At 44.2% G+C, this 17,415-nt stretch overlaps 1 protein-coding gene across 1 annotated transcript in view; it reads right to left on the bottom strand.

Annotated features, from left to right (window-relative positions):
- HDGFL3 (HDGF like 3) overlaps nt 1-16,794 on the bottom strand; it is a 36,483-nt gene extending 19,689 nt beyond the window's left edge. The window contains exon 1 of the mRNA XM_055002693.1: nt 16,509-16,794. Coding sequence (XP_054858668.1) covers nt 16,509-16,592 — 84 coding nt within the window. The 5' untranslated portion in view covers nt 16,593-16,794. The remainder of the gene's footprint in view (nt 1-16,508) is intronic.
- Nucleotides 16,795-17,415: the final 621 nt, after the last annotated feature.

Below are 17,415 nucleotides of genomic sequence, written 5' to 3'. Positions count from 1 at the left end.
CTATATCCCAACTTTTTCTCTGCGCAACAGTTTATTCAAAGAGGGTAAATTTTAATCAAAGGGGCTTTGGCTTTAAGAATACCATTTTGTTGTGAATTTTTGTTCTGGTATGCGACTAAAATAGGGATTTAAACAGGGGTCATTTCGTAGAAAAAGAACTGGAGAAACTCATTAGCATATGCCATGCCCCTTGACATCACCTATCCTGGCTGTTTTGGACCGAATCTTGGCCATTCAGGGTCGAAATTGGGCCCAAAATGGCAAAAAAGGGCTGAAAATGGCCGAAAAGGGGCCCAAAATGGTCATGATCAGGCCGCTGCTGAGTGGGAGAGTGATCCACCACCCATCAGAGGCCCGATCTGGGCCGTTTCGGCCCCAATCCAGGTTGAAACGGGCCCAAAACGGCCGAGAGTCAGGTGGGCGGGGCCACCTGACATGTGACCTCTTTGGGGAACTGCCAGAACTGCGTTCTTGCACGTTCCCCCTTGAAATGAGCCCTGTATTTAAAGATGATTAAAGACGCTTTTTTCTTCTAATAACATTTCATGTATTATATTGCAAGTTCCAGTCCCTTTAGTATACCTGTAACATAGCTACCCTGAAGTTTTGATACATTTACTTAAATTCTATCAATTAAGTTTTTTAAATTAAAATTTAAAGTAATTTTTTTGATTTATGTTATTTATAGTCCAAGATTCTGGATTAGAGAGATTCAGCAGCACAGTCAATTTCAAAGACATTTCAATAAACAATGTAACAGAGTATAAAAATGCAAATCTGCAAATCTTTAAGACTAACCGGAATCTAATACAGAGTTGAAGAAATGCTAAACAAAGCATAAGCAATTCTGACATTAAACAACATATTAACTATCCAGTAGGATTATACTTACAGCAACAGATAAATACATAGAGGTAAAGTCTATAGCCCCTCCCAATCCCTTTACTTATGCATCTCTTTGAGATCATATGCTAAATGGTCAAGACGAGGAAGATGACCACCCTAACTGATTACAAATTCTTTTACTGGTTGAAGTTTCTAGACAAAAACTATTTCTATTTCCAATAGGGACATAATCCCAAATAAAAAGGAATGTGTACAGTTGAGTAAACTAACCTGTTATGTTGCAAGGTAAAAAGTTAAATAAATTTGATACATGGAAAGTTATTTTGACTAGGATGGTGATTTGAATTTAACAACACCTACAAGATTTGTTTATCGAATTGTAGATGAATTTGAAAAGTTCTGTATCCAAATTTCTTTTTACTGAATACATCTTTTTTTTATTAAAAATGTGTTTCCATTTCCAATTATATGTAAAAATTATGTGGCCACTGAACACGCATGCCAACAAAATGCCATTCCTAAACTATTTGAGCAACCCTAGAGGATGGGCAAACATAACAAGAAAGTACCTAGAGCAGAGGTGGCCAAACTTGCATAATATAAGAGCCACATAGAATAAACCTCAGATGTTTGAGAGCCACAAGACAGTAAACACTGAAGTAACTTTAGAGGAAGAGGCAGGTTTGGGGGAGTGCCGTGAAAGTGACATCACAGGAAGGGGTGGGTTCTCCTTTCCCGCTCTCTCTTTTCTCCTGACAACCTCTGTGGGGGGAGCTTGCAAGCGTGCCTATTTCCCCCTCCTTCCCTGCTAAAATAAAATGTACGGCCACGGTGATGCTCAGAGACCTCCGGGAGCCACATGATATGTCTAGAAGAGCCACATGTGGCTCCCGAGCTGCAGTTTGGCCACCCCTGACCTAGAGCAAGGTTCTCCTGCAGGTTGAATGCAGGGGCAGCAACCTTTTATAATATGAGAGCCAAACGGCATCAAACTTCAAAGCAACAGATCAACAAAGAGCCAGGATAAGAAAGCCCATTTGCAAAACTGAAAATATACAGTTTAGTATTATTGATAATTGACATGTTGATTAATAATCCATGAAGATCTTGCTGCCCAAGCATTGGTCGCTGCGAATCCTTTATTAGGAAGTAGCGCACAGAATAGCTCATAAATATACATAGGAGCGTCCCTGTGTATGGGGAGAAGAGGAAGACGACAGGAGCACCCTGAACAATTATTTAGTGCACCGGCATGCATCTTTGTACGGTTTACATTTAGATAACAGGCTACTGCTCACCTCTGTCATTTCCCTTTCTGTAAAGCATCCATTAAGAGGCCCTTTAGTCCCATAAAAATCTTTGCCTGCCATCCCCTTTGCATTGTGGTTGTCCTAGCGTCCTACATACCTCCCCAATATTCCTTAACTTAAAATTCTGATTTTCCTTTTTGAAAAGAGCCACATTTGGTTCCATGCCGAGACACTGGTTGCAAACCCCTTAACGCATATGATTTGGGCAGGAGAACGCTTGTCTGAAGGATGGAGGCAGAAACACGGCAGAACATGGGCAAGCTTTCAGAAGTGCAAAGCCAGGGCTCAGCAGAGAGCATCTGCCTGGAATATATGCGCCATGCAAAGTCTGCACAGCACACTCCTATCTTAAGCGACATTGACTTCTGGCGGCAGCTTCAGATCTAAGAGATACTATACTAACAAAAAAGGTCAAAGCACAGGCACTGCTAACCTCAGAGCAATCCAGGAAAATGTGACCACTGTGCAAAACAGCTATGAAAGCCAATGGCAACATCTGAGTTGACTCAAGTTGGAGATCTTTGGAACAGAAGATAAATGGCAACCGCGGGGACAATGGCAAATGTGACTTAAGTTCTTCCTTTTTTGATAGCAAAATTATTGGGGGCAGGGGTGGGGAGAACAAAAATGCAAACTTGAAACTGTCTTTTAGTTTCAAGTTTAGTTTTAATGCTGGGGAGACAGAGCTGCGACAATCCCACTGGAGTAGCTTTGCATAGGGTTGTGTACTGCTGTGCTTTGAACACCCAGCTGCACAGAGGTCAGATACAGGTAGCTCTTACTAGCCACATTTCTTGGAATCAGACTACATCAATCATCCAGTTCCACCATGTCCATTAATAAAATCCCACCCCCCTAATGCATTTGCAACAGAGGCCAAGTCTGGAGAACTCTACAAGAATCCATAGGACTTATTCATAGGTAGAGATGGTGTATAGTCCTGCTTTGCCAAGTATTTGCATACGGTTTAAAAGTACTGCACATTCATTCTAAAGTAAATGTTTTTTATGATAGCAACGGGAAGTCCATTTGCCTAAAAAGGAAGATTGGTTTCAAGCTTATTTTTAATAACAACCCTGGGTGTGTAACATGCACCCACTTGCAATATTTTATTGTGTGTGTTCATCTTTCTCCTTTTCTCTCTAGGGCAAGAGGAGAAGAAGGGCAGAGTTTCTATGCCCTGAATGATTTTGCAGGAGAGGCAATTCTGACAACTGCAGCTTGCCATATGAAAATGAGAAATGATGAAACCTGTCAAAATTCCTTCTTCGGCCCTGCTATTTAGGGCACTGGAACCCTGCCCTCCTTAGCATCTGGACAGCTTCTCTCCCTCCTTCTCTCTTTTGCTCTGTTCTATTTCTCCTTAAAGAAAACTAAGCAAACAAAAAAAATCACAGTGGTGCCATTGGTGTGAACCAATCAACTTGTGTGTCCTTAGCCACCGGCTGCTCTGGATTAATGGCTTTACAGTTCAATCCTAAACAGAGTTACTTCAAATTAAGCCCACTGAAAGCCCACTGATTTCAATGGGCTTAGACTGGAGTAACTCTGTTTAGGATTGCACTGTTAGTGAGTTGGATGCCATGGAATCCTTGTGCACTGCAGAGGACTCTGGGCTACAATTATAGCTCACAGGCAATTCACACAGAGCACTAGCTAGGCCTCATTGCTACCATGCATGAACTAATAGGGTGGTCCCTTAAAAACAAAATATTCTTGTCTTGAGGGCTTGCATTGAAGGGAAAATCAAGGGACCTCCTATGTTGCTACTTCTCTTTCCACTGAAGAGCCCCTCAAAAACCTCTAAGCAACTCCATGTTCCCAAGGAATGTTGTCTGGAAACCACTTCTCTCGACTGGAAAGATCCTCTCTGCCAATTTTCTTTTTATTTATATATTATCTGTACAGATGGCCTTATCCAAGGATTTATGGTCAGGTCACTTTCCCATTGTGTTAGGCACAGAACAAATTAACGAAGCAAAGCCACAGCCACAACTAGCCACTGCAGTCAAACCAGGATAAAAAAAATAAAAAATCCAAGGTCTCCTGTGTCACACATGTACTATTCCCACTCTAGGAAACTTTCAAACCAATTACTAAACCAACATTTGCAAAACAGTTTAAAATGCAACATTTGTTCGCCTGGGGGCAACTTCTTAATCAAAATGAATGGGAGTTCTGTATGAGCAACAAAACTGACATCACACACAAAAATTACCATTCATTTCTTCCCATTTATATTTGACTATCCTTAGGGTTAAGAAGACAAGACACATATTTTCTTGTTAGAAATATTAAGAAAGGCATTAAAAAGAACCAAAACTGCTAAAAATTAACCACTGAAGGAGGAGGTGAAGGAAGGACTCCTTCTGAAAGCTTAAAAAATGCATGTTTTTTTTTTAAAAGCCCAAATGATAAAAGGAGCACCTGTAACTTTAACCAGAAGCCCTCAGTGGCTGTTGCTAGGCTACAATAATAGTTCAGCCAGTATTCCGGGCTTGGTTTCTGCCAGTAAAGGCAAGGTGCGGGGATAGTAGCCTTTCTGGGGCTGGGGCAGGGGGAAGAAGGGGGGAACTAGGCATTTTATTTATTTGTTATATATTTATATGCCACTTTTCTCACACTGCCACATTATTCTCTCCTCTTGTATTTTATCCTCACAAGAACAACCCTGTGGGGTAAGCTAGGCTTAGAGTGACTGTCTTGAGGTCACCCAGTGAGTTTCTATAGCAAAGTGGAGACATGAATCCCGGTCTCCCAGATTACAGTCCAGGGGTCTGTGGCACCCACTAGCATGTTTCGTGGTGCCCAACAAGTGTTTTTAGAAAGTGGGTGGAGCCAGGTGAGTTTCCTGTCCAGCATGGCTTCTGATGGGCCACTAGATATCTGACTGGCTGTACAAAATACAGCTGCCACCAGGTTGATCGTATCCTCTCTTTTGCTCCTCTTTCTCCTTTAGTCCCCTGCACTTGGGTTTCCTGTGTGTGCGTATGCGTGCATGCGTGTGTTTGTGGGGGTGGTTGGCTCCTCCTCCCATGTGGCCATTTTGTAGTTGGTTCTTCCTCCTGTAGCAGCCATTTTGTGGTTGTGCCCACCACCCTGTGTTGGAATAATGCAGCACCCTCACCATTACACCCTACTGACTCTTGTCTGGAAAGAGAAGGGTCAATGGAATGGGGTAGGGGAGAGACAGAGCTGGGGCCAGCAGTATATAAGTCAACAGGGGGAAGGGTGGGATGTATGGGCTGGCAAGGGGGCACAATATTGGGAGCAGGATCAATTGGGGAGGGGGAGAAACAGGGGCAAGGGTGGAGAAAATGGGGGGGGGGAGAGGGGACACTTGCTCCAGAAGCAGTAAAAAGCATGCCCTACTCATGCCCCAAAGATGCATGAGAATGGAAAAGCAGGACCCAGAGTAGAGAATGCTTGTTGACTGTTTCCCCCACACACAGCATGTGTTTAAGTTCCACCCACATCGCTCTGACACAGTGCCAGTTCTAGTACACCAGGAGCACAGCCACAAAGCAGAACTATCAGAAAGGAATCCCAGTTTGAATCCATGAAGCTGCCTTATATAGGCCAGACCCTTGGCCTATCAATTTGCCTCTGATTTAAAGCTCCTCTCCAGTGTTTTGGGTGGTGGTCTTTCCCATCACCTACTATCTGAGCCTGTTTATTTCTGATGCCAAGGACTGAACCTGGGGCCTTCTTCATACCAAGCAGAGGCTCTGTCTCTCAGCCACAACCCTTCCCTCTTCCTTATCACATACAGCTCCTCGTCAATATGATGCATTATGGAATATCAATAATCAGAAGGATCTACGAAGAGGGAGTACAGAACATGACACAGGAAAGACGCTGCTTATTGATGGATTATCTTTGGAAAAAGGACTCTTTGAAAACCTTGAAATTGTAAGGAAGAGGGGAGAGGGCCCAGATCCAACATCCCTAGAGGAACTGTGTTGTAGAAGTTCCCCAGATTTTCAGTGACTGATTGACTGATGGTTATTAAAAAGAGCTACTGCTCCGTTTGGCCTTGGTCCAGAGAAGCTTTTTAAGATCACAGTTCACTTCATGTATTCTAAGGAGTTGCAAAGAACTCCTGCATCATGATAAACAAGAGTCAATAAAAAGAATAGCTTTTATTTATGCAGCACATGCTCATGCCCTCCTGCCATCAATATGCACGGGGATATTTAACAGCTGAGCATAAAGTGCGCAGAGAACGAAACAACAAGGAGCAAAGGGCTTCCTGAAAATAAAGAACTATACTTTACTCTGTACTTTACAGAGGGTAACGTTTTGCCCTGTAACCAAGAAGGAATTCAGCGTTATCGGGGCTGCTGGGCCATAGCTCAAGGCAACAGCTCATATATTGCTCAGTGGCAGAGCAGCTGCTTGGAATGCAGAAGGTCCTAGGTTCAATCTCCGGCCTCTCCAGTTGGATCTGGCAGTAGGAGATGTGAAAGACTGTGGAGAGCCATTGACAGTCTGAGATGGACCAAGGGGGTGATTCAGTATAAGACAGCTTCGTGTGCCCCCTGTGGGCAAAAGGCACTGGGTGCCATCTCTGGTGGCTCTTTTTAAAAAGAATCTCAGGTACCCGGTACTGAGGGTCAGATAGGTCATGAAACAGACGAACAAGGATTTTCTATGGCTTTTTAAAAAAAAAAGTTAAATGCAGCTGTGGTGTGTACATCTGTGAATTGCATCATGAATATGTCACTAGCAAAGAGGGATATAACCTTTCCCCCTATATGATTTTCCACAATTTAAATACTCCTTCCCAAAGGTGCTATTTACTACGCCATAGAAAAACATATGGGTACCACAGGAGTATTACAATGATTTCCCTTATGGTTCAAAATGGTAGCATCAGGACGGTGATTCAAATCAAGAAAACAGGAGGGGAAACCATCGCCCTGGCCAGATGGCTATTTATCCTCCCTCCCCTCACCCCAAGCTGGTTTTAACTTTAAAAAGGAAACCTACAAGAGAATACATTCACAGGCCTCCTGCATTTTTTCTAATTATGTGACCCTGCCAAACTCTTGCCCACATTGGCTCTAGATAGGCCAACGGCGTGTTGATATACGTTAGCAGCCGGGAAGGTTCCAGGGAGAAATCCAAAACAAAAGGAACACAATCCATATAAGTAGGACCAACCAAATTACACATCCACTGGATTGGATGTTACAAAATAAAAAAAGTTTTAAAAGAAATAATAGTTACATTCAATGTATATACAGGACAACTTAATGCCACACTGAGAATGGTTTACAAAGTGTGTTGTTATTATCCTCACGACAATCACCCTGTGAAGTGGGTGGGGCTGAGAAAGTTCTGAGAAGCTGTGACTGACCCAAGGTCACCCAGCTGGCTTCAAGTGGAGGAGTAGGGAATCAAACCTGGTTCTCTAGATTAGAGTCCTGCCGCTCTTAACCACTGCACCAAACCGGCTAAGGAAAATTCCTTAGAACGTGATGATGATCTAGGGCTTTTTTAGATTTTGGCAGTGATACACATCCAATGTACATCCAACTACCCAGTCCAAAATACGAAGCGACCTCCCACCTTAACATCAGTTCTCTGCTGGCCTCCACTGTTAATAGAAGAAGTGCTGAGAAAAGAATGCATCATTGACATAAAGCTGAAACACCTATGGGCATGTGTCCTAGCGCCTCCCTCCCATTCCCCCTTGCTGTAGAGAAAACTCCCATTTGTGCTCACAAGCGCCAGAAAGCCCCTGGAAATAGACGGGACTTTTCCTTCCAGAGGGTCTATATAGGCTGTTTGTAATATTGCGTCTATTCTGGTTAAAATCAATAAGGTTGGAGACTTTGGTTCTAAAGACAATATAAATCACAGGGAGATCTAGTCTAAGAGCTTTGGGCAGCTCGACATCATAAATGGCAGATGCCCTTCCCTCTAATTATTTTATTGGTCTAAGGACCAAAACAGAGGGGCCCGGATTTCCATTCATCTTTTAAAGGTAAATAACAGGTGCAAGGCCATGCAGGAAGAGGAGGGAGGTTGACCCTTCAACCTTTGCTGGTTTTGGAAACCCAAACCAGTACTTCCATGCTGTTATTAGTGTTTGAAATGACAAAAGGCGGGTTTCGAGGAGGATGTGTCTAATTTTTTTCTCTGAAGATAATAGCCTTGGCAACATTTTTTATTTATTTTATCTACCTTATTTATCGTCTGCCCTTCTCACTGAGACTCAAGGTGGAATACAAAGTATAAGTCAATATGACTGACAACTGGGATATTCAATACACAATTCAATCGAATAAAGACAGCAGAAATTTGGAAACATGCAAGAATCTGGGGCCACTACAGAGAATGTGCGTGTAAGGGCAGTTGTTTATTTTGTCTATTTGCAGGTGGCACCTGCAGAAGGCAAATCAGATGAGGAAAGCTGTGTAAAGGTTGAAGGGTTAATATTTGTAAAGAAGGGGTAATTTTTCCAGGTACAACTTCTCACACAATGGCTGATTCCGCACACGTTGGATAATGCACTTTCAACGCACATTATCAATCATTTGAGGTGGATTTTTTGTTCTGCACACAAAAAAACCCGTTCCAAATGATCTATAAAGAGGATTGGAAGTGCAGTATCCAATGTGTGTGGAATCAGTCAAGGTAGGAAAGGCACACCTACCAAATTATTTCCTATACTGCTATTAAAGGCATTCTGTTCTCCTTTGAATCTGGGAGAGGAACCCCCCCCTCTCTCTCCCCCTCCTTAAAATAGAAACAGAAGCCAATCAGCAAACCAAAGGCTTCAATGGCAGAGCCACCAATGCACACCCCCCTGAGGCACATGGCCATTTATAAGCTCCAACGATCAGCGTTCTAGATGATGCAACCTTATTAAAGTTTACACACCGGAAGGTTACAGGAAATCTGCAAATATAAAAACCATATCAGACCTGCTGTGTAATGCGCGCACACACACAACCCAGCTCTGCATTATTGTAGCCGTTATTGAATATGGATACGGCAGATACAATAGGATCCTTATTTTGCTTGCCAGTTTCCCATGGTGCCTTTCGAAGGCGTAGCTGGCTCTCAACATTTTCAAAAGGCACAGTTGCCAACTGTCATAATTAAGCCAGGCAACATCGAAAGCTTTCTTTTCAAGCAGCAGCTTTCAGAAACATTCTCCCCTCCCTGAAACATTTTAAAAATTAATTTTTTTAAAAAAGGTCTGACTTCACAGAGGCATGCAAATGTCTGAAAACATGGTCAATGCTGGGCCTGAAGACAATCCTGAAGAAAGCAACATACAACTCAACCCTCCATTAAACATTTCCATTTAAAATATCATTATTTTAAAAGGATAAACGAACTGCAAAGCGTATAGACACGGCTACAGTGTCATCCTGCACAGAGCTGAAATCGATGGGCTTAGACTGGAGTAACTTTTCATAGAATGGCACTGCCAAGCTGCAGTCCAGGGCAATCATACACATGGGCAGGAGGCTGAAGCGTTCCAGCCAAAGGAGATTTGAAAGCTTTTCCTACAAAAGATCATCCCCCTGAACAAGCAGGCTGTTTTAACAAGAAAAGTACACACAGTAGAACCTTTCAAAACACTTCCAGCGGCATGCATTCTCCCCCCACCTCCCCAGGTTTGCAGCTAAAGGCCTAGATCAGAACAGAGTTATATATGCTCAACAGCCATTAATTTCAACACAGTTTAAATTATGCATAGCTGGTATTAGACCACAGCCAAAACGTTGTGGGCATTTTAAAGGCTAATAATAGTACACCACTCACATATATGGTGTTTTTGCAGTGGTCAAGGCATATCAGCTAGCTTTATCTCACCCACTGTGAAATCCTAAAACTTTGACAGGCTAAGAAGGGCGTAACTTTGCTTAAGACTGCACTATAATTCGTACTGCAAGAAAAACTCCAGCCTTTCCCTGTGGTTTAATCTCAGTACAATGCCTCTGGGAGTGGAGGGCCCAAAGTTATCATAACAAATCTCTGCTGTTACTACATGAATTCCCAGGTTCTAGACCAGAATCTGCAATTCAATAACAAGTCTGGGAAAGACTTGTCTGCCCCCAACACACTAATGCCAATTGGACTGAAGTGTAGCCAGCTGAATGGATCCAGGGTCTAACGCAGTTTAAGGCAGCTTCATACATTCCTAAACTTTTCAGTTTAGGAGCCAGTTTGGTGTAGTGGCCAGTTTGGTGCAGTAGTTAAGGGTGTGGGATTCTAATCTGGAGAACCCAGTTTGATTCTCCACTCCTCCACTTGAAGGGTGACCTTGGGTCAGTCACAGCTCTCTCAGAGCTCTCTCAGCCCCACCCACCTCACAGGGTGATTACTGTTGTGGGGATAATAATGATACACTTTGTAAACCACTCTGAGCGGTCGTTAAATTGTCCTGAAGGGTGGTATATAAATCGAATGTTATTATTATCAAGTTCTGGACAACTCTAACCAAAAGATCTTTGGTATCCTTGACAAACTTTTACATCTCTATTCAGTACAGAGAAAAATTCCATCTAATGTGGCAACATCTTGCACCTTAGGTGACCACCTAGTTTGCCTATATCTTCGGGCCAGCCTTGCTTCCTGGACCCAATGCAGCTGCAAAGGTGATAGGATGAATTGTAGGTTCCAGCTTCCGTGTTTGTTAAAAAACAAAACACTCCGTGCAAACAGAATACAAGCTCAGATGGAAGAAATGTTCTTGCCCGCTCTTTTTATTTGCTATGTGCTAGTTCTTGTTTTGTTTAGTGGGAAGTTTTTAACACAGAAGGGCATTCAAAAACATGGTTCATCCCTTGCAGAAGGTAGTCTGTTCTATCACCCTATTCTTCTCCATACAAGCCTACAGCCCACTAAAACCAACGGGATACACTGGCTGTAACTAATCTAAGTCCTGTTATAATTAACTTTGGTCCAGCTAAACTAAATCCATTGAAAATGTGATGTACGCCTAGTTTACCCATGCATAAGAATGGGGTGGTAGTGTGGACTGTATTCACTGCAGATAGCTGATCAACCTTCTGGAATCGTCTGCCAAGACACAGCATTGCCTCTCATGACCTTCTGCAGACAATATCTATCTTGTTCATTTTTATACCACCCTTTCCCCAAAGAGCTCAGGGCAGCACAATCAGCTTCTCTTATCCCCCTTTTATCCTCCCGACAACCCTGTGAGGTAGGATAGGCTGAGGAAGGAAGGAAGGGTTAGAAAGATTGGCCTAAGTACACTCAGCCAGTTTCCTGGCAGAATGAGGAACTCAATCAGGGTCTTGCAGATACTATTTCATCACTCTAACCACTATACCACTCTAGATCCTGACACTGGCCTTGGTTCCTTGTAGCAACACAGTCAACCATTCCTTCTCTCACAGTCTATCCCTTGCAGCTACCATCAAAAGAGCCAGAAAATTGGCATCTTCATGAAATGAAGGATACCTGCATTGTAAGATGCAATGTGGGTAAAGGCTTGAATGCATGAGGCTGCCTTATAACAAGTCAGGCTGTTAGTCCATCAAGGTCAGTATAATCTACTTTGACTGGCAACGGCTCTCTGGGGTTTCAGGCCGAGGTCCTTTCACATCACCTTCTGCCTGATCTCTTTAACTAGAGATGCCGGGGATTGAACCTCAAGACCTGCTGCATACAAAACAGATGCTCTATCACTGATCCACAGCCTTTGCAGCTCACAGTCCATCTTATCTTGTGCAGCAACATTTGTACCTTTCCAGGGCTGTGGCTTAATCTATGTCAAGTCCCTTGTTCCTTTTTTCAAATACCAGTACATTAGTTATTCTGGGCTGGACTACTGCCTATAGCTGTTTTTACAAGTTGAACTTAAACTGGGGGGTTGGGTTATCGGCTTTTTTTTTGTATTTTTCCCAGACAATGAAACCTAGAACATACATCCAGCTTCAAATGACCTAGTTTCTGTCCTTCACTAATAGCATTCACAAGTACATTCTGGATTATGAGGTACAGAGCCTGTAGATACCCTAAAATGCAGGCAGTGTTTGTATTCTCAGTGCAATAGTTAGCCACAGTTCAAGCTAAGGCAAGTGTGCAAACCGCCACTGCCCTGTTTGCTCTCTGGCACCAAGGTATCACACTGAAACAATTAAGCAAGAAAGCTTGTGTAATGTAAGGAAAAAGTTCTGTAGGCTGGTAAATTTTGGGGGACTCGCTTATGAGGTATTCTGTTTTTTGAACCTTTCTATCTGCCGTGCTTCCAACTCTGTTGAGAGTAGACTAGGACAGCAAAAACTAGTGATTTATGAAAACTTTTTCAGCTGGAAGTTGAATTTTCCCCAAGTTTGCTGGTGTTTATCTTTTCAGGGACTAGTGAACAAATTTTGGACAGCTTCAGCAGATGCTTGAAGGTTCAGAGATAGTTCTACAAGCCCTTGATCAATTTACAACAGAAGAAAGGAATAATAGAACAGCTTCCTGTTCTACATAAACGACCCTTTGCTCTTTGTTAGTGAATGGCTAAATTCATTTGTCTTGTATTTATATATGCATGTGGCTTGTACATTTACACAGTGTGTTTCTTCCTTGTACTCTAAATTGAGCCTTGTTTTGCTATGACCTTCGGCTGTAAATGAATAAATTTGACTCTCAGACTGACAGTACTGGAAATTAGGGGACCGCCCAGGAGAAAATTCAGCGGTCATCAAAATCAGTGGTCATCAACTTTTCCTGACCCAGGACCCATCTTTGATCCCTAGGCAGCAGAATGGAACCCTTTAAGCCGTAACCATGTGACATCGTGGTAATGTGACATCAGTCACATGATAAGAGGGGGGTGAGGAACATGCTGTGGAACCCTCTCTGCTGCTGAGTAGCCTCACTTTGCCATCCTGCTGTTGAACACACAAACACACAGCTGCCTTATACTGAATCAGGCCATTGGTACATCAGGGTTAGTAGTACCATCTACTCAGACTGGCAACAGTTCTCCAGGATCTCAAGCAGAAGAATTTTACATCACCTACCACCTGACCCTTTTAACTGGAGATGCCAGGGCTTAAATCTGAGACCTTCTGCATGCAAAGAAGATGCTTTGCCATTGAGCCACACTCCCTCCTATGGCTGTTTGCATGTTGCTCTTAGCTTGCATGCAAAAAGTATAAGGAAGCATAGCTGCCTTGCTTTCTATGCATACTCACTAGCAGCAGGTCCTTCCAAAACGCAGCAAAAAACAAACAAACAACTATAGGGGTTCATGACCCAGCAGACGGGGCTCCGTGACCCAATTGAAGGAGCCAGCCCATGGGCTGGACCACTGCTCTAGATTTTCATGTTGGAGATCAAGAGAATGGGCTTCTCAGATAGAAATGGACATTATAAGAGCAAGTAGCCGAGGCACAGTCTGAAGACACTGTATTTGCTAAGCAGATCTGGGCTGCCCAATGTCTGGGGTAAGAAACCAGATGGGGACCCTGTCTGTGCTTCCTTAACCTCCATACCAGAAAAGCTGGCTTTAAATATAATAGTAGACAATATGCAGTAGAGCTACTGAGCAGAAAAGGCCTGTGACACTGGTTTCCACAGTTCTTCATATGATGGAGATGCCCCTGTCTGGTTTCTTGGCTTGCTAGCGGATCTCCCTGTAATCCCTACCTCCTTGACCTTGAAGCAACCCTCTTTCACCCTCTTATCTCTGCTACACTATACTGAAATACTGACAACCCCCCTACCCCCAGATTCCTGTGTGACCTTTGGGCGGTAGGCCTCACTCAGCCATTTAGGAATCCTTGCTTGTACATACCGGCCACAACCCAAAACAGAGTTAAGTATGCTTTAAGCGATTTATTTCAATGGGTTTAAGTGAATATGGGCTGGACCATTCATTATCCATACATAAATCGATGACCAAAAATATATTTTAGCCCAGGCCCCATTGGTTGTATATTATTATATCTTCCTCTGAGATCAACACGGGTTCAGCTTTGGATGGATCTTGCTCACAGTTATTTGAAGGTGTGAAACGAAATGGGGCTGAAACACTGAAATTCTTTGGACCTTAAAAGAAGCAAATATAACCTTCTTGAGTTTCTTGTTTAATGAGAAGGGTACATTCATATATTATTGTTATTATTGTTGTTATTACTGTTGTTGTTGTTAATCCCATAGCAGTATGTTGAGTTTAAACTACAATATTGGCCCCAGAAAGCTTGTTGGTCCAATAAGAAACCATTCAGTCCAAGTTGTGGATGAACTCCTTCTATGAACACTAGGCATGGTAAGAGACTAGACAGGGTGAATGGATAGTAAAAGAGCGATAGAAACTCTTACTCGGGATGCTTGAAGGATAGATATAGGTTTCATGCTCAAAAACTGTTTTCAACTCATTTTTGACTTGGTGAAGTCAAGCCTGAACCTGTGACCCTTTCAGTACAACCACAACTCACCATGACTTCAAAAGCCTTCCAAAATATTTCTGGAATACAGAAATGGTATGTTGCCTTTGCAAAATGGGTTAACTCGATCTACATTATGCTATTGTATTTAGACTAATTTGCTTACATTGTCTAGGGACAATGAGAGAAGATTCTGCTTCTATGGAATGTATCGAAATAAACATGGGTCTTGGGTCTATTCATCCCAAATAGTATGAGATCGAAATTAATTGGGGAAAAGGGGTGTAATAAAATCCTAACACTAACTGATGCTGTTGTGATGTATTACCACTTGCCATCGTTCTATAAATAGAATGAAGGCCCCAGCAAATATTAATATTTTTCTGTACATTTTTGCAACACTTTTGCACCCTGTTATGAAGGTTTTTAATTAGATGAGTGATTTTCCAGGTTTTCAAAGAATGGGAGATAATCAAATCTGATGCTTGGTTTTATGAAATGAAATGCCATAATGCTGAGTTTAGGGGAAAAGCAGGTTTGGGAGAAATGAAAATGGACTCCCAACATTTGCAAAAAAAAAGGATTCCAAATACAGGGCCTCCCTGTTCATAGATATTGATAGAGGGCTTGGTTTCATTGCTAGTATTGTCCATGGTGAATCTATTTATGAGGCTGAACTGTATTCTAAATTTTCTGTCTCTCTCACACACATATGGATAGATAGGCACATCTTAAACTGCCTTGGCTAGGGATGCCAACTGACCCTGGAGGGAAAAATCCCAGCCTGGCCTGCTCTTGTGCCTTCAACTGCAGCATGATCAGCAGAAATCAGCAGCATGGATTATTGCAGATGAAACCCATCTATAAGGATCTTTAGAAAAGTTGGCAGCCCCATCACTTCTGCCCACCCTCAGTTCATACACAAGAGAAACTGACATTAACCGCAGCTTCCCCACCACCCAAAAAAGGAACATTTCAAATGGACAGAAAATGACTGCAGGGGCCAAAATTTCCACCCCACCACCTTCATCCTACCTTTCCTTATCTGTCCACTGCTACCCACAGATACCTGACCGGGAAGTCCACCTGCACGCACATTTCTAAACTTAGGCCCCAATCCCAAACCCAAATGATAGCTGCAAGCTTTGTGCCTGTTTATTATTCTTTAAAAAAACAAACACCAACTGCATGATTATATAGGTTCTGCCTCCTAGTACTGTGTTCATTCTTCTTTTAAGCAGCTCTGGCCATCATTTGCCTGTATGATTCTAATCATAATATATGAAGCAAAAGGAGAAGCAGTCCTTCCCCCCTCCCTTTCTATTGCCTGCAACGGATCAAGGGGGCGGGGAAGAGAAGGTGCTGCTGGTGGCGGCCGCTTTCAGTGCTGTGTTTGGTGGAGAAGCACAGAGAGAGTATAATAAACCAGTGTCATTATAATGCAGCGGCCGTTTCTGCCTCCTCCCCTTAAAAACAATACTTTCAGGTACAACCAGCAGCTCTTACCACCGTCCCCCCCCCTCCTGCTAAACAGGGGTGGGGAGGAGCGGTTGCTGATAGAGATCAAAGAATAATGAGCTATCACGGGGGGAGGATGGATGGCGGAGGGTGCGGGGATCGGGAACGGGGGGCGAGAGGGGAAGGACCCCTCCCCTCCACCCCGTCCCTCAGCTGTCCCATTGTCGGGCGTGAAAGGATGGGGGTTAGATGCAGATGGGGTTGGGGGGAGGGGGAGGACGGAGGAGGCCCCCACCCCATCTGCTCCCGCTCGGCATTTGCAATGGCTAACACGCCCCTGACAGAAGCGAGAGAAAGGCGAAGCAGAGGCAGGAAAAGGGTTTTTTTTTTAATGCTTTGCAGCAAGGAAGAAAAGGGCTGGGCCCTGCTTCGGGGGGGCGGGGGCGGCCGAGGGCTAGGAGCATCTCCCCTCATCCTTCTCCTTGAAATTCCTCCCCCCAGCCCACCCCTTGGTACTCACCCTGGCCGGCCAGTGCGGGTAGCCTTTCATTTTGGCAAAAACCAGGTCTCCGGCTTTGTATTCTCGGGGCCTCGGTCGAGCCATCGGGTCCTGGCCTCCCCTCCCCGTCTCCAAGTCCGATGCAAACGGGCCCCCTCCCTGCCAGGCCTTCTCCCAGCCCCCTTCCTTCCCCGATCCTCCAAACTCGGGGGCGGGGGTGGGTTTGGCGTGGGGAGGTGCGATCGCCCCCTTCTTCCCTTAATCGCAATAGGTTCCGGAGGCGAGGATGGTTCCCCGGGCTCGGAGGCAGAAGCGGCGGCGGCGGGGTGGGGGGGAGGAGGAGGAGATGGTGGAGAAGAAGAGGGGAGCTGGTGTGTGTGTGTGTGCAGTGTGCGAGTGTGGATGTGCGAGCGGAGGGAGGGGGGAGGCCCTGGACTCGGCACCACCAGCCCCCAAGAACCCAGGGACCCAGCTGCCTGGCGGGGGTCCTTGGCGAGCAAAAAGGCTGGGCTTTTTTCCTTTTTTTAATGATTATTTTATTTTACGGGGAGGGGGGAGCAGGGGGAGGCGGAGATCCCCTCCCCCAACCTCTGGCTTGGTAACAATGTTGCAAGAAGAAAAATGTAGCCGCCACCTCCCGCCGCGCACAGAGCTCGCTATATTGGCGCGCTCCAGTCCCCGACATTGGCTGCTGCGAGAGAAAGATGGATCCTTCCTTCTCCTCCAAAAATTACTCCTTGGGCAGCGACCGAAAACAGGATCCGGCCTTCCCTCCCCGGATTTTCTCCCTCTTATTTTTTTTTTTGCTCTCGCTGTCGCTCTCGCTTGCCTGCCTGCCTGCCTCGCTTGTTTTTTTTTAGGCGCACGAATCGGTTTCTATGAAAACACAACCCGCAGGAGCGCCTGAACGAGAGGGCTGTTTTTGTCC

The sequence above is a fragment of the Eublepharis macularius genome, chromosome 18 (genome assembly GCF_028583425.1).
Source record: "Eublepharis macularius isolate TG4126 chromosome 18, MPM_Emac_v1.0, whole genome shotgun sequence".
Lineage (NCBI taxonomy): Eukaryota > Metazoa > Chordata > Lepidosauria > Squamata > Eublepharidae > Eublepharis > Eublepharis macularius.
Note: the sequence above shows the minus strand (reverse complement) of the source record. Positions and strands in the feature narration are given on the sequence as shown.